This window comes from Pinus tabuliformis, chromosome 9 (assembly GCF_031772625.1).
Source record: "Pinus tabuliformis cultivar Carrire ecotype Pingquan chromosome 9, CPIR1, whole genome shotgun sequence".
Classification (NCBI taxonomy): Eukaryota; Viridiplantae; Streptophyta; class Pinopsida; order Pinales; family Pinaceae; genus Pinus; species Pinus tabuliformis.
Window position 1 is genome coordinate 1867134583 of NC_142307.1, and position 20637 is coordinate 1867155219.

Below are 20637 nucleotides of genomic sequence, written 5' to 3' on the forward strand. Positions count from 1 at the left end.
ACTCAAAACCCTCATGCATCACCAACAAAATCTTATGATAAGCCCAGAGCTAATCTAGTTGGGCTCTTCCAAGAACACAGATTGGCAGTTGGTTGGTCCAACTGAAAACTTCCCCTAACGCCTGAGGATCTAAAATCAAGATTTCCCTGCAAAACTCAATCTAACCATTAAAAATAGAGCGAGAAAATAATAATAAAACTCAGACAAATAGAAATAACTGCTATTACGTTCAAAATTTAGATTATTATTCAAACCCCAGCGACTGAGCTAGAAACTTGTACTCAAATCACTCTTTAGAAGCTATCATCAATGGCTTTAGAAAAAATTATGCATGAAACCAACACATCTTATAGTATTCCCATGAAGAGTAACACCAGCAGAACTTAACCCCAAAGTCTTACTTTATTATCCAGAAAAGGATTACACAAGAGCTTCTTGCTAAGCACACGACTCAAAGGTCGGATCCATCGACTGACAAATGACTTCCTATTTAAAAATAAATCCTCCAACATCTAGTTTGAGTGATCTTCGTCAAAGCAATCTCGACCGTTGATGAAGATTAAAATTTCTTTTAATCTCATCCATCGAAATACTTAAATCTTGAGGAAATTCGAATTTTTTAATTAAATGCATTTTAATAAACTCAAAAATAAAATTTTTGAGTTAATTTCCCCAAAAATTTGACTTTGACTTAACCCCCGGGGATCAAAGTTTTAAAATATAGCAAAATAATTAATTTACCTTAGTCCCAGGACCTTTTAAAATTTAATTTTTAAGGACCAACGAATTTTGCCTTTGGAGAATTTAAATTTACCTAGGACCTAGAATTAATTAAATTTCTGGCTTAGGATTTTAATTACTTTTTGGCCAGAAAATTTAATTAATTAACCTATGAGGGGGTAAATTATTTTTCCAACCCTCGAGGCACTTTACATCATGATTTTCATATTTTTTACAGCATAAGGGGGAAACCCATTCGTAATAGACCCTCACAGACTACCCATTTCTGAGACACAAATATAACCAGCAAGCCAAGCAATTTGTAATAAAATAACCTAACCAAATAGTTCGGATTATTCCCAAATTACTTTTACATAGACTCGATCTAGAACACGAGAACTCACCTAAGATCCTAGCGACAAAATCCATTCCACCTTTGGGGTAAGACTGGAGGAAAACCCTGTCGACCATACGAGAATGGATCGATGAGACAAAAAACCTCCCAAAATGGAGATCGTCACTAGAAAAGTAGGTTTACCTAGGTCGTTACATACATGACACAGATCTGTTGAGATTATTTACATTATACACATGCAGAAAGGGTTTACATAACATCTTGGAAGTCAAGTTGATGATGATAGTTGGACGACATTGACACATCGATCAAGTGTTATCCCTTTTGCGAAAAAAGGGGGTGTACTGCTATCAGTCTTTGACACGTAGTGGTCAACATCTGGCTCTACTTGGGGACACAGTGCTGCATCGGAGGAATGTGAGAATCCAGAATCTGCATCCACGCAACACACAATATAACATAAGTAGCGTCCATCCAAAAATCATCATATAATATTACGCACAGGAAAGATATAAGCTCTTCATTTATTAACTATCCTAATAACATGAAAAACACAAATCTAACTACAAAATGAAATACTGAAATAACAGGGTATAAGGTTAGAAATACAATACAAAGATGCCCCATGGCATCAGATGTGTTCAATATAGTGCATACTGAGCATTTGCCTGCTTTCAGGCTATTGGTTGTTTCTCTAATGTGCCATGTCCAATCCTACATAACATCTTGGAACACAAATCTAACTACAAAATGAAATACTGAAATAACAGGGTATAAGGTTAGAAATACAATACAAAGATGCCCCATGGCATCAGATGTGTTCAATATAGTGCATACTGAGCATTTGCCTGCTTTCAGGCTATTGGTTGTTTCTCTAATGTGCCATGTCCAATCCTACATACGATAGGACTTTTTCCTATCCGAAAGTCAATCTACTCGCGGCCATCAGATGGATCAAACAACTTTCTCATTCTCTTTCTCTTACGCTTTTTCCTTGTGGCAAGCTGTGATGTTGATGATGATGTGGTCGGCGCACAACTTCCTTCTTGATCTGAAAAACGCTCATATGGAAAATTTGGAATGTTCAAGACTTCTCTGACCTACACTTCTTTATGAACATGATCTGTTGTGACCGATGGATCAAACATGTAAGCATCTACCTGATTCTTATCAATTTCCATTTTATCTGGGTCACCTTCAATTAGCCACTTTTCAATGGAATAAATGACTTCCTCATAATAAGATGGAGCTCGCTGCAACAGATAAGGAGGCTTATGGTCTGTTGGCGTTTCCTTGTTTCTTTCATCCTCTGACCGATGCTGAAATTTTTGTACCTTTATCTTTTCCATTGTTATGGCATCCATCTAGTTAGAGTGTTCAACCTTCATAGCACTGACTTCGTTAGCATGGTTTTCCTCCATGGTCAATAACCTATTGTGAAGACATATCTGACCAGCTTCCATGTCCTTTATAATTTTATCATTCTTTTCTTTCATGCCCATGAAGCAGTTTTTCATATAGTTTATCTCTTTCTTATGATTTGCTTGCATGGTAGCTAACTGATTATTATAATCGAATCTCATGATGGTCATTTCTTCATCCATATTTGACAATATGTTCTGAATCGAACTTATTTCTTCTTGATAACTTGCTTTCATGGCAGTCACTTTTTTTGAATGATTGAATTCCATGATCGTCATCTTTTCCTCTAGGCCTAATAACTTGCTTTGAATAAAATTAATTTCCCTGGCATGATCCATTGTTAATCTTGCTTGATTAAGTTCCATATCTTTAATAAGTTGAGCCTGATTAACTTCTGCATTCTTAATTACTTGAGCCTGATTTAACTGTATGTCTTTAACCATTTGAATTAACTCCTTGAAATTATTTTCAACTTCTATAGTTTCCTTTACTTCAGCTTTCGCTTTGACCTTTTCTTTATCTCCATATCTATCTTCAAAGGCATCAATGATTGATTGTAGAGAATCAAAAGTGTTATCAGGGAACTTAACAAACCAATCTAAAGCATCTCCAGATAAGGTGAGAACGAAAATCTTCATCTTCACATCTTCATATTTAGAATATGGACGACACTTGCTTATACAGAGGCTGACATTCTAAAGGTGAGTTTCGACAGTAAAAGCATTGTTACCTTGAAAAGGAGGAAATTCATCGATGGTTTCACCCAAAACATAAGAATAACTATGCAGAGCTCCCTGAATATTAGTAAAATCACAAGGAGAAAACAAGTCAAAATCCATGATGACTTGTTTAATGGGAAAAAGATGGGCGAAATGGATATCAAAGAGAGAGATCCCTGCTCAAGAAAACCAAAACACTTGTTGATCAGTGGTTGTCATTGATGCCAACCCAAGCAGCACCAGGGGCTACCCGATCTTGCATGGGCATTTTTCCTTGACAACTCACTCTATTATGAGTCAAGGATCTTCTAGATGGATTCTACTCATCGAGATGTTTGCGTTGATATATGACACGCTAAGGAATTCTTCACGGTTTGAGAGATATTCATGTTTGAAGTTTGTAACCCCAGTTAGTGGGCTAAAACCCTATGGGGTTCTGGCATGGCACTCATAATTGGTTGTGGTCATTGAATAGTCAATAATTAATAATAATAAAAATTCTCCTAAAATCCCTCCAACGTTCACTTGTTGAGGACCCTCTCAACTCAATATATTCATATAAATAATGACCCTCATATCCTCTTCAAGTAGGGATTTTGTGGCTTCAAACAGGTCATGGCATTTTCGCTATAACTTTTTTTCTACGAAGCTTCATAAGTTGAAATTAAAACCCATTTGAGCCGAGATCTTGATGAACCTCGGTACCAAATTTCAGATATTGGTTCGCTATATTTTCGAAGATATGATTTGAGGAAGTTAGGGTTTTTGCAGGCTCCCAAATTCCATGTCAAACAGATGACGTTGGGGAAATCATCATAACTTTCTCTCTGAGCATTGGATTCAAATTTCGTAAATAGTCGCAGAAAGAGGACGGACTGTAGTTTGTTGAGTAGCGTTTTCAGGGCCAAAGGTCGCAACAGTGACACATGGCACTTCGTACAAGTTCACTCTACTGAACTAGTCTATAATCAGGTCATCGTGGGAGATTGGGCATAACTCTTTCTTGAAGAATCCAATCTTGATCAAACCTATGGGGTTGGAAAGAGGACTCAGAGAGCTACCACGGGACAAAATTTCAGACCCTGGAGATCCAAAATTACATAGATACAACAAATTCAATATCAAGCTCCTAGAAGGCAAGAAAAAGCATGCATTCAAGGATCACTGCAGTAAGGACCACACATCAACAGTCAAGGGTAAGTCTCCTACAGCAAGGTATGTATGATTAGTGTTTACATTTGAAATATGAGTATCATCTCTGACATATGTTTTTTCAGGACAATGTAAGTACATACAGGGTCTCGGTTATATCTCTATGTCTCTATATGTCACAATTAGTTTTGATACCACATTTCGGATGTCCTATTCTTGATACTACATGCTACATATTCTTGATGCTACACCAAGTCTGCTAAATCTATATGATGTTGTAAGTTCATGTTACTTGACTTGTCATAGTTGATAGAATTGTCTCAGTAGTTGTACTTAGAACTTGGTCCATCACAAGTCTAAGGTTTGTCATCAGTTTTTATTGTATATATATTTAGGTCAGTTTTGGATATAGTCTTGCATAGAGTCCAGGCCTATATCAAGAGTGGGAGTCTTTTTCTACTGCTGCAACAAGCCAACAACAAAAGTGACAAGCACTCTTCAGGTACGCATTGTAACTTTAACTTGTATTTATTCATTATTATGCACTTACATGTGTTTTGCAGGCAGAGGTAAGTTGAAGGGTATTTTGTTTTCTTTTGGGATTGGTTTCGTCGGGCAAATTTTGCATGCAGGTAGAAGAAGATTCAAGTACAACTTCAAGCAAGAATTCAAGAGCAGAAGTATCAAATCAAAGGAATCATTGCAACAGGACATCCTTTGAAGACATGACAGCCATCCGTATATTGTGAAGAAGTGTCAAGGCCAAGAGTCATCATTGTAAAGTTGTAAAAGAGTCATTTGTAAAAGTGTCATCATTGAAGAGTCATTATTGTAAAAGAGTCAATCTGCCTAGAGTCGAAAAGGCACTATTGGGAGGTATAGGAGTCTCTGTTGAGATGATGTCACGGTTGGGTTGCAGGTCATAGTGTGACTGGGTGTTCGATCAAAATCATTGTAAATCATATTGTATCGTGGATCGTTGTCCCTGCTATGGGAATCCACGCTCTTGTCTCATTTCAGGTATTATAGGGTGCTAGGGAGGCGTTAGGCTGGTGCATGAAGTTGCCTATAGGTTGGAGCCTGTGAACACTTCAGGGTGATAGGTTGGTCTAGGATGTTGGGGCATCGATTCAGTTGACTACTGAAGAAACCAAGGCGTTGGGACGTCCTTCCAGTGGGAGTTCGAGAAGAATGCTTTTCTAGAATTCTAGGAAGTTGTTGCTTTCATTTCAATTGGGGCTGAAGATTAAAGAATTTATTAGAAAAGTGTTCAGTGGTTTTTTACCCGAAGGGGCTTTTCCACCTAAATTCTTGTGTCTATTGTGTTCTTTTATTTACTGTTATTACTGCATAAACATTAATAATAATTGAAGATTAATTAATTCTCTGAAAAGATTTAAAAGTGCTAATTGCTAACACACACTGATTCATCCCCCCTCTCAGTATTTCCAACAACATCTACAAGAAGCGAGCTTCTAGCAGAAATTCTTGTAAGAAATGGAAGAAGTGGAGTCGCCACTTAAGCATGAATCTCTCACAAAGTTTCCAAAGGCGAAACAGAAAAGTTAGTGGATGGAGGCAAATGGATATTCAAGGAGGGCTCCTCGTCTGGGATTAAATGAATAAATAAGTGGAGTCTCCACCCAAACAGGAAACCAGCCGGAATGTCCAGGTGTAGAAAGTGAAGATGAGAGGATTAGATGAGAGATGAGGAGAGTTAGGATGGTGAGAAATGAAGAGACGAAATGAAGCCAGAAAAATGAGATGAAATGCCATAAAGCCAAAGTCTAATAAATTGGTCCTTGGTGGTAATGCCAAGAAGTGTTGGCATCGTCGACTCGAATGAGAGATGAGAAATGAGAAGAGTGATGAGGAAATGTCGTTGAAACGACGAGAACAAAATATCCCCGGCAACAGCGCAAAAAAATGTTGTGTCGCTTGACGGGCTAATGAATGGCAGAAAAGATTAGATGATTAGAAAAATGTTGTGAGGACCAAGGATAGAAAAACTTTGTCCCTAGCAACTGCGCCAAAAAATGTTGTCGCACAAAGTGTCTAGGCACCACGACAACGCTCAGAGTAAGGGTTGTAACTCTAATCCTTACTCACTTCGTTTAGACTCTCTCCTAGACAAGTCAAGGGGGGTAGTCCCTAAGATGAATAAATGAGAATAGCTCGTGAAACACAGGCTCTAGGAGACTTAAAGATAGACAACTTTATGAATTTAGAACAGATCTTGGTCAACTGAGATGGATAGATTAAAATAAGACACAACCACAAGATAAAAAATAATTATAGACCGGTGCCTTTATATTTAATTAACCATAGTCTAAACAAAAACAAGTTACCCTGAGCAGTTTATAAATGTGGCAAAGCAACGATCATGAACAATTAAATGTCAACGCCCAAAACTTTATCATGCAAGAGTTTCTAGCAATTAAATCCCAGATCTCCTATAGTCAATATGAATTTTAAAACATTAATCGCACTTGACAATAGAGAAATCACTACCATTAAAATTAAAATTTTGCACTTAACACCAAAGACACCAAGGAACTTTAAATTTGAATGTTAATTATCCCTTAGGTAAATGCTAAGCTTATGAAGCAACACTTAATGTGGCAAATGAAATTTTTAATGTGACCAAAAATCAAATCAAAAGACCTCAATTAAAATTAAAAAAAATTATGGGCCATAGGCCACATAAAAATTTCTTAAATGTAAAAGCTCAAATTCCTCTTTTGATTTAATTCCTTAGCAATTTCAAAATCACCCAATTTTTTTTTTTTTTAAGTTTTTAATTTTTTAGGTTTTTTAATTTTTTAGATTGCTTTTAAATGAAATCAAAATCAAAACAAAAATCAAAGAGTCAAAAAATAAAATTAAAATGTGAAACAAAACCAAAAGAAAAGAAAATAAACAAAAAATAATAATAATTGAAAAGAATAAAAAAAAATAATTAATTAAATAAATCCTAACATAAACAAATGAAATCAAAAAATAAGACCTAAAAAAATCAAAGCGCAAAGTCATAAAACAAAAAAAAAAAAAAACGAAATCCAAATTAAATCAGAAATAGACAAATCCACAAAATAAGAAAAACAAACAAAAAATTAAAAAAAAAAAAAAAAATTGAATTCATGAAACCCAACCCTAACAAATAAACTAAGGATAAAGACAAAAAGAAAGAAAAAGAAAATGATTTATATGCTTGCTGGTATGACGACGGAGGAGAAAACGGCGATGGCAAGGGTGGAGTGAGGGTTTATTACAGGTCTGCAAGGACGATGGAGTTGCAGTCTCACGCAGAGGAGAGATGGCAGCGGGAGGGGCTTCGAATTTTGCAGACACGCACAGAGAAATAGTTGCATGTTTTGAAGCTTGGAATGACCGCAGATGAGAGAAGGCTGCAACGATGGAGGGTTTTCGAAATCCACAGAAATGGAGAAGAGCTAGAAGGAAGAGAGAGGACACAGGTCGAGAGGGCAGCTGCGGATGGAAAGAGGAAAGAGGGTTTAGGTGTCGCAGCAAGGGTATGGCAGCAAAACAAGGGGATTCGAATGGAGATGGAGCAGCTTTTTGCAAGCAATGAATGGAAAATGGAAGAACGAGGGCAGGAGGGTTGCTGGGCTGGGCACGGGTAGGAATACCTGTGAGCAGAGGGATGGCAACAATGGAGCTACAGAAGGGTTTTTTTAAAACAAAAATTCGAAATTTTGCAACGAATCGAAAAACCCAGGCAGCAAATCAAAAAAAACAATCAGCAAAGAAATGGTAGCCCAAAAACTTAAAAAATTTCATAAAAAAATTTTGATTTGAAATGATGTGTTCCTTTGCTTCAGATTTATCCCTGAAACCCTTATGAAAATTTCCAGATCCAAGAAATTTTAAACCCTTGGACTGCAAAAAATTTAAATAATATCCCTAGAAAATTATGATGATAAACCCCAGAGATCTAGATCTTACCCTACAGGACCTAGATCTGGGCTCTATACAAATTTCTTCCTCAAATCTGTCGTTGCACAACAACAAGAAAACACCCAAACGATATATACAATGATAAAAACCAAAACCCAGAAAAAACCCACATTAGAAAATAATTACAAAATTTATAAGTTGCAGGCTCTAATCAGCGAGATCTATCATTATGCCCAGTGTTTTCAAAACCGTTTTAAAAAACCAGTTAGCAAGGCCGCCGGTCTAAACCGGCCAAAAAACCCGGTTGGAATGCCCCCTTCGCCCAGTTTTTGCCCTAATCGGTGAAAAACCGGCCGGTTTAGGACGGAACCGGCCAGTTTGTATCAAACTGGCCGGTTTTAGGCATGCCCACTTCCTATATATGATGATCTCTTCAAACGAAACAGTTTGTAATCAGCAGATCACCTGTGTTCCTTTGTGCAGGATCTAGGCTTAATTCAGGCACAAACTCAGCTATCTAAGAGGCATCACAAAAGGAGCAGTTCTTAACATCACAGTAGAACAACAACACAAATGCATATGTCTTCCTAGACGTTGTCAGCCCTCCAAATTTCTTAATAATGATGCTCTAATTCTGTGTTCTCCTCATAATGTTTAAAGGATTCTGGGTTTTCTTCAGACTCTGTAAGCAACCTGAAACACATGTCAAAGTATCCCCCCAAAAAGAATCAGTTTCTTTTTTGACGATGCATGTGAAAAGTACACAAGTTCTTTCCCATCAAACAACATGGGCAAGTTCTCCATGACATGTCCCATCATTTTCTGGCATGCATGTCAGATGCATGCATGGGAACCTGGTAATTACCAAAATCTGTCTTCCCTCTTGCAAAATTTAAACTTGGATGTTGTGTTGTTTTGATATGAATCTTGAAGAACTTTCAGACAAAACTCTGGGTAATCTCGAAACATGGAACCAAAGGGTATGCTATTGCTTACAATTGTGCATGATCATGAACGCTAAATTTGTGAATTTTGTGTTAACAACTAACAACTCATATGACCACAGTCAACCACTAAGGGTTTACAAACTCTAGGCAAACCTAAAACACATGCGAACGTACAAAAAAAAAAACAGAATTTGCTTCTTGATGATGCAGCCTCATGCATGTGAAAAGTACAAGTTCTTGCCCATCAAACAACGTGGGCAAGTCCTTCATGATGTGTGCCATCATTTTCTAGTTTGCATGTCAGATGTATCCTTGGGAACCTGGTAATTATCAAAATCTATCTTCCCTCTTGCAAAATTGAACTCGGATGTTGTGTTGTCTTGTTCTGAATCTCAAAGAACTCTCAAGCTGAACTCTGCATGAACTTGAACCATGGAACCAAAGGGTATGCTCACAAATGTGCATGATCATTTACACTAAATTTGTGAATTTTGTGTTAACAACTAATAACTCATGTGAGCATTAACCGCCATTACACTATTTTTTCTTTTTCTTCTGGAGCATTGTTAGAGGTTCAATTATCCTCATTTTATATTTAACTGCTTTTCTTGTAGAAAGAGTCAAAGTTGACAAACTCTAAGGCTTAAATAAGATTACAGTTGTCTTCATTATTATGTGCAAACTCCATTGCTTCCTACACGAAAGTATATCTTTCTTTTAAACTAATTATTTCTTTCAATCTCGTGTATTTTTTAACATGATACTTTGGATCCCATCTTTTTTCTTTTTGGTAAATTTATGTTGCCTGGCTTAAAAGACATTCCCACGATGTTGTATGTGATCTTTAAACCCCCTGAATAACAATCAAACTTCCTCTTAAGCTGGTGTTCCCCCAGATCCCAAGTGCCCACAATTATGCTTGTTTCTGTACAATTTTGAAATAAAACACCCCATGTGACTCCATATTCCTTTGGAATGTCCTCCCTCAAGCATTCTCACCTTGTCCCAGTAATTGAAAGCTTAAAATGTCATGTACATCTTCAGAATTACGAGTGACTTTTTTATCTGTAACATTTCTCCCTTTGCACTTAAAATGCCTTAGCATTTTTTTATGGTTGCTTTAACATCAGATTACCGGTCCTTGCCAGACAGACGATAAACTTCAAATCTAGGAAAGGTTTCGTTTCCACTTCTATTGTCATTGGTGGCATTGATACTGAGGTTGCAAATCAGGCTGAGGCATCCTCAGACTCTGAACCAGATGATGTCTATGTAGCTCCTGATGATGATCCTGTGTCTAGTAGTGGTGATGAACTTGATGATTGATCATGTGTACACTGTAGACTTGTAGTAGGACTGTAGGCCAATGGCCTCATAGCTTGCAGCATTGTTTTTGGACTTTATAGGCCATTTAGAGCCTCATTTCTTATGTATTTTGCTATTTTTTCGATGATATGTATTGCACTCGATGCCATTTTGATATATTCACCTTTACATGGTATATAAATGAGCAAACTTTGCATATTTTGTCTCTATTGGCTTGGAATCATGGTTTTACATCTTAAAAATAGTTTTGTTTCATTAAAAATTAATTATTTAATGTTTTTTTTTAAACCGGTTCGTTTAGACCAAACCAGTCTCGGTTAGACCGATTCCGGTCGATAAACCGGTTCATTAGGTGGACCGGTCCAGTCACCGGTTCCGGTTTTAAAACCATTGATTATGCCACACAAAGATTAAAAGATTTTTAAATTTTAAAGGTGCTAACTCGAAACCCTCATGCATCACCAATGAAATCTTATCATAAGCCCAGAGCTAATCTAGCTAGGCTCTTCCAGGAACACAGATCGGGAGTTGGTTGGTCCAACTGAAAACTTACCCTAATGCCCGAGGATCTAAAATCAAGATTTCCCTACAAAACTTGATCCAGCCACTACAAATAGAGCGAGAAAATAATAATAAAACTCAGACAAATAGAGATACTTGTTATTACGTTCAAAATTTAGATTATTATTCAAACCCCAGCGACTGAGCAAGATACTTGTACTCAAATCACTCTTTAGAAGCTAGCATCAATGGCTTTAGAAAAAATTATGCATGAAACAACACATCTTACAGTATTCCCATGAAGAGTAACACCAGCAGAACTTAACCCCAAAGTCTTTTTTTATTATCCAGAAAAAATATTACACAAGAGCTACTTGCTAAGCACACAACTTAAAGGTCGGATCCATGGACTGATAAATGACTTTCTATTTAAAAATAAATCCTCCAACGGCTAGTTCTAGTGATCCTCGTCAAAGCAATCTCAACCATTGATAAAGAGTAAAATTTATTTTAATCTCATCCGTCGAAATACTTAATTCTTGAGGAAATTCGAATTTTTTAATTAAATGCGTTTTAGTTAACTCAAAAATAAATTTTTTGAGTTAATTTCTCCAAAAATTTGACTTTGACTTAACCCCCAGGGATCAAAGGTTTAAAATTTAGCAAAATAATTAATTTACCTTAGTCCCGGGACCTTTTAAAATTTAATTTTTAAGGACCGACGAATTTTGCCTTCGGAGAATTTAAATTTACCTAGGACCTAGAATTAATTAAATTTTTGGCTTAATTAATTTTTTGCCAGAAAATTTAATTAATTAACCTATGAGGGGATGAATTATTTTTTCCAACCCTCAAGACACTTTACATCATGATTTTCATATTTTTTACATTATAAGGGGGAAAACCCATTTGTAACAGATCCTCACAGACTACCCATTTCTGCGACACAAATATAATCCAGCAAACCAAACAATTTGTAATAAAATAACCTAACCAAATAGTTAGGATTATTCCCAAATTACTTTTACATAGACTCGATCTAGAACACTAGGACTCACCTAAGATCCTAGCAACAAAATCCATTCCAGCTTTGGGGTAAGACTGGAGGAAAACTCTGCCAACCATCCGAGAATGGATCGGTGAGACAAAAAACCTCCCAAAATGGAGATCGTCACTAGAAAAGTAGGTTTACCTAGGTCGTTACATACATGACATGAATCTGTTGAGATTATTTACATTATACACATGCAGAAAGGGTTTACATAACATCTTGGAAGTCAAGCTGATGATGATAGCTGGACGACACGGACACATCAATCAAGTGTTATCCCTTTTGCGAAAAAAGGGGGCGTACTGCTATGGGTCGTTGACACGTAGTGGTCAACAGGCCTTTGGCACAGTTTCAGGGTGACTGCAGTGCCAAAATTTTGAAAGTAGACTGCCATTGACTTTTATGTTCTTGGGTGGTTTGACAAGCATTGACTCGCTGAATATATGACCAGGTTTGACTGGTATATTGGACATCGTTTTTGGCACAGATTTCTAGACAATTTATGTAATTACGAACGTTGCTGAAGAACAATTCCTCCTAGAAGAAAAGTTGTTGGGTTTTCTCCCAAGTTTGGGGTTCCTAGGGAAAATTTGTTGCCTCTATTGTGCATAGTTGTCTCTTCATGATCCCACTGTTTTCATTGCATTACTGTTGATATTTTCTATGTACAATTGCTCAATGATATAATTGGCATAAGATAAATTGATAGGAAATCATTAGGAAGTAATTATCAGATCATAAAATTGGTTTCTACTAAACATCTTTGTAGAAAATTCAACAAGGGGACCATATTTTCTATCTTAGAAGTAACTACGTGCGAATGTTCACTTTCTCTCTACTTTTTTATGTGTTTCATTCATGGATGAAATGTCAATACATCTTTCAAATAAAGTTGTTTTCGGGCTTTGCTTCTTAACAGAACTATCCTCAAAGTCGTTGGCTTGAAGTTACATCCTTTAGGGAGTCCTTCTTTGTTAAATCCCTGGATTTATTTTCAGCTATCTTCGGGCTATTATGGCATGCTTTTACAGCCGTAGTTGTCCTACAAATATTGTTAGAGCAGCCCTTTAAGAGGCCCATTTGACCCCCATTGCCCAATATAGATATAAAAGAACTAATCATCCCCTTTAAACCATGCAAAAACTCATAAAAATAAATCTCTCTTTTGCAATCTGAAAACTAACAGCAGAAAATACGTCATTTCAGATTTGCCAATTAAGTCTAATAAACATTCATTTACCATCATAAATTAGACTTACATTTCTGTATACAAATCTATGACTTCCAACTCTAGATTTGCTAAATTACCTTAAGAAATCATTGCTGTTTTGTACACTTTTGGTAAGCTAAATGTTATAAGTGTAAATCTGGAATTCACTTGCCCAAGCCAAACCCTAAACCAAGATTTACCTTATTTCCTTTGATCACTCTTTCACTCATACCTTGTTGGACTTAGATTGACTTAGGCATTCCCCCCTTGAGCTAGAGGAGAGCCAATCTAGACAGAGAGATAAGGCTACCAAAGTGACAATGGTTAGCTTATCTAAGTCAACCTCGAGGTCCCACATGTATGACTTTCACATTAAGTGAGAACCTAGGAGGTAACAGGTACCCCTCCTAGTCAAACAACCGACTTGCCCATTGTGTTCGCCCAATGGGTTACTCGACAAGCCGACTAGGGTATCAACCTCCTAGGGAAGGGTGCCATACCAGCAATCTAAGTAAGGTCAGGCAACAACCTAGGCTAAGCCATCCATCTGTCCATGAAAAATCGCCAAGTCACTAGAAGACATGGCACTCTCCTAGCAAGATGAAAACCTTTTTGGAGTAACCACAAAGACTAACATAGATCAGATTTAGTAGCACATTTTTCAGCCAGAGGTGGCACTGTCACAATGGATATGGACATTCCTGAGATTAAGGCCAAGGCAGATATGATGTCTCTCTTTGCTTATTGTTCAGCAAAGAGATATACAATACATTTTCCAAAATAAAAGCTTCATCTTTAGTGACATTCTGAAATGTTCAGATAATACAACGGCACAGATGTGAATATTTGGCACTAAATGAATAATAACCAAATCATCCCATAACTAGAGTTTTAACATTCTTGTTGCTGCAGGTCTCAGCATCTGTGATTAGAGAGATCAGGACTGGCTTAAAGTTTGGACTTTCAAACAATCAGATAAGATAATTTTATTAATGTACGACAAATGAAGACAAAAGTAGGTCAATGGGACTAAAGAATACAACCAGTAAGAGTACAACATGGGAGTGGAAGGTCAAACAAATTGTTAAATTTATTGATGCCGTATTGTAATTGTGAGCACTTTAAAGTTTGCCATGTATAAAAATAAAAAATTGAGTAAAATGTCAGAAAATATAAATGGAGCTTCATGAATCCTTGTCAAGAAATACATCGTCCTCTCAAAAACAGAGTTTACAAACCGAGAAATTCAAGGAAAAAAATGCAACAGAATTTATGCAGACTAAAACACTATATATTTAGATCTTTACTACTCAAACTTTTAGTGTCAGTTAGAAACCATGAATGTTGTTAGCAATGAAAAGGTAAAACTAAAGCTCTCCACAGTAAATAGAACATGCAACAACCTTGAGAAGCATGAGACCAAAAGAATAAGCAGAAAGGCAAAACTAATAAAACATTCTTCACTTTAAGTGAGATTGCTTCAGTACCTGTTGCAGTGCCTATCCCCATCAAAGAGGACCCAGCATTTTCCATAACAGCTCTAACATCAGCAAAGTCAACATTAACCAATCCAGGAACCTTCATATTAAAATATGTACAAAAGATTAGACAATAAAGGGATACTCAAGAGAGGCCAAATGCCTGCTTGCTGCAACATTTAATCATACACAATGGATCGTGTACAAATAAGCACAAACAAAAACATAACATGCTAAAATGATTTGAAAAATTTAACTTCTGAGAACTTGATCAAAACCATCAGAATTATCTCTGCCAACTATCTTTAATGTTTGCAATCTGAATGCAAACACTATTAGTATTGACTGGTGTTAAGTTTCTAACATCAGACTAAGGACTTCAATAGTAGAGGTGGGGACTAAACAAAAAGCTAGATATAGGTATCTGCAACTCGTTTATTAGCTCTTGTAATATTATGAAGTTATATGAACATTTGCATAATTGTTCTTCTTGAGTACAAACTGTGATATTCTGGCTGTAAGTTGTGTAATGCCTAAATTGCATAGCTCTGACAATTAATAATTTAAGTCTAATAAGTGGAAAGAACCTTTCATCGATCCATTCAAAATAACAAACTGTAAACTAGAAAGTTATTTTCTTTAATGTTAAATCTGACTAATTTTTCCAAAAGTACTTATAAACAAGATGTGTAGTACACATCTTATTTTTGAATTTATCTCCGTGAGCTCTCAGTTTAGACAAGAAAATTCACTAACTACATACATTTACAGGGGAGGAGTCTCTACTTAAAGTTTTACCCTAGTTTAGCAAATTGCACAAGTACAATCCCAAAGAGTTAGCTCAACCTGTTGTCACCAATTTTCGCTGGCCATTTGGCTAGCCTTATACCAGCAGATGCCTAGTTCAACTCATCCTAGGTTAGGCACACTGGTCTATGCCAAAGGATTTAAAAGGGATGCCATCCATGGATATGGGGAAGCATCCCTTGGGTTTCCCCATGAATTTTCCTCAGAAAAAAAAAAGCAAAAGTATAACCTGTCAAAATATAACCGAATAATCTTAAATCTAAAGAAAGTGTGAACTAACAACAGATGGCTTGCATGAATATGGACATGATTGCAGGATTGTCGAATAAAGTGTGAAGTTAGGTTAGTAACAGGATCTGCATACTCGAAACTTTTTTCCTGAATACAATGTGTTGAAATTTCTAAGTTTGACACGTTAGAAATCCCTATTGCATTATCTGGTTTAATTTCTCCTACTTGTTCATTCAATTAACAAGTTATCTATAAATATAGATACTGAAATAAACACAAATGCAGCCTTAACTAATACAAATCAGCAACTGAATTAACTGAGACAAAAACACAAGGGACAAAGTTATTTTTGGACAATCGTCCCCGGAAAAACCCAATGTGGGAAAACCGGTGCAGCAGATATGAGGGTTTTATTATTATGCAGTTTCTGAATACAACTAGGGTGCAAGAAATGGCTCACCCAACAGAGAATGCCCTCGGCAGTAGTACCTCTTCTCGGAGACAGATATTCTGGTTGATCAATCACCGGATGAACTATTGATTTAGGGTAGCATTGGATGTGCTCTAGCCACGAAAATCGCTGGAGAAGCTAAAGCACATGAGATCTCCAATACTCGGAAATGGTTTGGGCAGATTCTAAACAGTTTGGGAAATATTAAAATAATTAATATTTTTAATGGAGTCCCTAAGTATAAACATAGGGAAAATAAAATATTAATGTGAATTAATATAAAACTGTGTTAGAAGGGTCCAAAAGTCATGGATCAAGCCAGACTTAATCTTAGCCGTTGATTAGGGACTTAATCTCGGCCGTTGAATTGTCAACGAGAAAAGTATAAGAGGAGGCTTGAGGGTCACTTGGAGAACACACCGAGTTGATCAAGATTTCGATTTTCTGGGGCAGGGTTTGCTGAGGAAACCGAAAGAGTCATCAGAGTTGCAACTGAGGGGCAGAGAATACAGAAGCAGAGAGGCAGAGATAGTACCAGGAGCATCAACGCAGAAGCCAGGAGAGAGAGACGTAGAGTCAGCCAGAGGTTCACGCAGAGCCAGCCAGGGCTCACGCAGAGCCAGCCAGGAGCTACGCAGTGCCTCAGAGAGCCAACGTGGGTGACGTAGAGGCTCTAAGGGCTGACGCAGTGCCTCCAGAGGCTGACGCAGGGCGAGCTAGGGTGACGTGGACAGACGCTGGGCCAGAAAGGGCTGACACAGTCCCTAGAGGCTGACGCTAGGGTTTTCGTGGGGCAGATTGGAGCTGGGAGTTGTCGGAGTGTTTATCCGAGGTTTCAGCCGGAACATCTGTCTCCGACTGAGAGGTACTACTACCAAGATTATTCTCTGTTGGGTGAGTCGGTTTTGGCACCCAGATTGTATTCTGAAACTGCTTAATAATTAAAACCCTCAAATAGTTGCATTGGTTTTCCCGCATTGGGTTTTTCCGGGGACATTGGTCCAAAAACAACGGTGTCACTTGTGTGCTTGTTTTGTTTCCTTCAGTTGATGATCTGTAATGTGTTGAGCATGTACTTGTATTTATTTTTAGTATTTACATGGTAAATAACTTGTTAATTAATCAGAACAAGTAGGCAGAAATAAATCAGAAAAGTACATGAAGGGTTTCTAACAGTTAGACTTAGAAATTCCAACATGGTATTAGAGCGTGGTTGCAGATCACAGGAGAACTGAGGACATCAGTCGAGCAGAAAAGCGGCAGTAGAAAACAGTTGTCCCAAGTGACAGAAGTTGTTCCTAGCAGAGAAGCAGCGAGGAAGGGGTGATGCAGTGACTGTGTCATCAAGTTTGAGCCGGGAAGAGGATCAGCGCAGTGGCAGAGGGGAGCAGACTCGACCTACACGGTGCCCGATCATCCTTCTCAGTCAGGAAGGATTGACGCCCGTTGCAAGGAGGTGCAGATTTTGTTGGTGCCGGGACTACGCAGAGCCTAGAAGCTCTAACCTTCAGTTTGCTAGAGCTTAGGAGGCTGTGGGTAACTTACAGAGTGATGATGGTCGGGTATTGTGGTCAGAACAGTACCTAACAAGGCAAGACCAAGGAGGAGGGAGTTGCGGCCAAGGATTTCTAGCCAAGAGATCTGGATCAGTGGTGCAGTTGCACTAAGGATTGGAGTGGCGGCATCTCGACATTGGCAGAGGGGTTTCTAGGAGGGAAATCGAGGCTCAAAGGGAGTCACACCGAGAACTTCCAGAAGGGAAGTAGAGGAGCAGCGAGATGGCAGTGAACAAGGTAAGAGACCAAGACAGACTGGACGGACCCTAAAACTTCGTAGTCTGGAAGGCCAGAATCTTATCCATTCTAGACAAGGACTGTCTCAAGCACTTCGCCTTGAGGACAATAGTGGTCCCAATTGACCCGACTGATAACGATAAGTACAAGGATGCAATGGTGAGGGCCAAGAGCATCATCCTTAACGGGGTCAAGGACCATGTAGTACCACACATTGCCGAGAATAATACGACAAATGAGATGTGGGAGGCCCTAAAGAAGTTGTATTGGCATACTTCCGTGCGGAGGAAGATGCTACTAGAAAATCAGTTGCGGTCATACTAGATGCAGAAGGGAGAACAGATCAACACCTTCCTCAGTCGATTGAAGGAGATCCGAGATCAGCTGACTTCCATAGGGGCCACCTCAGATCAAGAATTGATGGTGAGAACGGCCCTGATGGTAGTCTCAGAACATTGGGAAGTGTTTGTCTAGAGCATACTAGGCAAGGCGACCCTTCCAGATTGGGAGGAAATGTGGGCGGCTCTTCGCCAAGAAGAGATAAGAAGGCTAAGCAAGGCAAGAGGCAGCAACAAGGGGATCAGAATCAAGAAGGAGGAAGAGGAGGATGCTAACCTAGCATCTGAGAGAAAGCAAGAGAAATGGAAGAAGAAGAACCTCTCTAAGGTCGAATGCTTCCACTGTGGGGAACCGGGTCACTATGCGAGCCAGTGTCCAAGGAAGAAGAGCAAAGGAGAGGCTTCCGAAACAAAGGCAGCGCCAACAAGGGCAGAGAAGGAAGTGGAGATAGATGATGATTGTGCCATGAGTGCTCACACGCCACTTGAGCGCAAGAGGGGAGAATCAAGCTATAGTCAGACAGACTACAAGCGATGAGGGGCAAGATCCTCGAGGTACCCAACCTCTTGGATTATACCTTGCTACGGGAGCCCTGAAGAGGAGTAGCAGGACTGGCGGATGTCGGTAGAGACAGATGCAGATGAAGCGAGAGAGGGAGCTACAGTGCACGAGTCCCAGGACAGCATGAGTCAGCAATGTGAGATGCACAAAGTTGTGGCAGCAGCGCAGAGGTCAGACAGGGAGCACTTGTCAGTGACAGAGGGAGCTTCAACATTGGGAGTGTTTCTAGCCTGACAGAGATGTCAGATTTGGGAGATCAGTTACTTACTTCTCCATAATTGAGTTGCAGGGCAGCAGTTAGCAGTGGCAATGCTATAGGCAGCACGATGCAGCATGATGAGAGGGGTTGCAGTGCAGATGCAGCTATGGCAGTGGCAGGGCCATGGGAGCAGCACATATGCAGAGGGAGTTGTCGTACAAACGTAGCAGTGGCAGGGCCATGGGTAGAAGTACATGATGCAGAGGATGTTGGGCACCAGGCCTAGCATCAGCACAGGGACCGATGTCGAATGATCAAGGTGATGCTCAGTGAGGAGTATTACTAGAGCACAATCCTCGCTAAGAGGGAGTGTTGATTCAGGGTAGCATCAGATGTGCTCTAGCCACGAAAATTGTTGGAGAGGCTAAAGCACATGAGATCTCCAATACCCAGAAATGGTTTGGGCAGATTCTAAACAGTTTTGGAGATATTAAAATAATAAATATTTTTATTGGAGTAAAATATTAATGTGAATTAATATAAAACTGTGTTAGAAGAGTCCAAACGTCATGGATCAAGCCAGAGTTAATCTTAGCCATTGATTAGGGGCTTAATCTCGGTTGTTGAATTGTCAACGAGAAAAGTATAAGAGGAGGCTTGAGGGTCACTTGGAGAACACACCGAGTTGATCAAGATTTTGATTTTTTGGGGCAGGGTTTATTGAGGAAGTCGAAAGAGTGATCAGAGTTGCAGCTGAGGGGCAGTGAATACAGAAGCAGAGAGACGAAAATAATACCAAGAGGATTAGCGCAGAAGCCGAGAGAGAGGGACGCAGAGCCAGCCAGAGGTTCACGCAGAGCCAGCTAGGGCTCACGCAGAGGCAGCCAGGAGCTACGCAGTGCCTCAGAGAGCTAGCATAGGTGACGCAGAGGCTCTAAGGGCTGATGTAGTGCCTCCAAAGGCTGATGCGAGGCGAGCTAAGGTGACGTTCGGCAGACATTGGGCTAGAAAGGGCTAACGTAGTCCCTAGAGGCTGACGTTGGGGTTTTCATGGGGCAGATTGGAGCTGGGAGCTATCAGAGTGTTTATCCGAGGTTTCAGCCAGAACATCTGTCTCCGACTGAGAGGTACTACTGCCGAGATTATTCTCTGTTGGGTAAGCCGGTTCGGCACCTAGATTGTATTCTAAAACTGCTTAACAATTAAAACCCTCAGATCGTTGCACCGATTTTCCGGCATCGGGTTTTTCCAGGGACATTGGTCCAAAAACAACAATGTCACTTGTGTGCTTGTTTTGTTTCCTTCAGTTGATGATCTGTAATGTGTTGAGCATGTACTTGTATTTATTTTCAGTATTTACATGGTAAATAACTTGTTAATTAATCAGAACAAGTAGGCAGAAATAAATCAGAAAAGTACATGAAGGGTTTCTAACAGTTAGACTTAGAAATTCCAAC

At 38.8% G+C, this 20637-nt stretch overlaps 1 protein-coding gene across 2 annotated transcripts in view; it reads right to left on the minus strand.

Moving 5' to 3' along the window:
- LOC149156334 (cell division protein FtsZ homolog 2-1, chloroplastic-like) overlaps window positions 1–20637 on the minus strand; it is a 206684-nt gene that overhangs the window by 20932 nt on the left and 165115 nt on the right. For both annotated transcript variants that reach the window (XM_089438097.1, XM_089438098.1), the window contains one exon: window positions 14809–14899. In XM_089438097.1, coding sequence (XP_089294223.1) covers window positions 14809–14899 — 91 coding nt within the window. The remainder of the gene's footprint in view (window positions 1–14808; window positions 14900–20637) is intronic.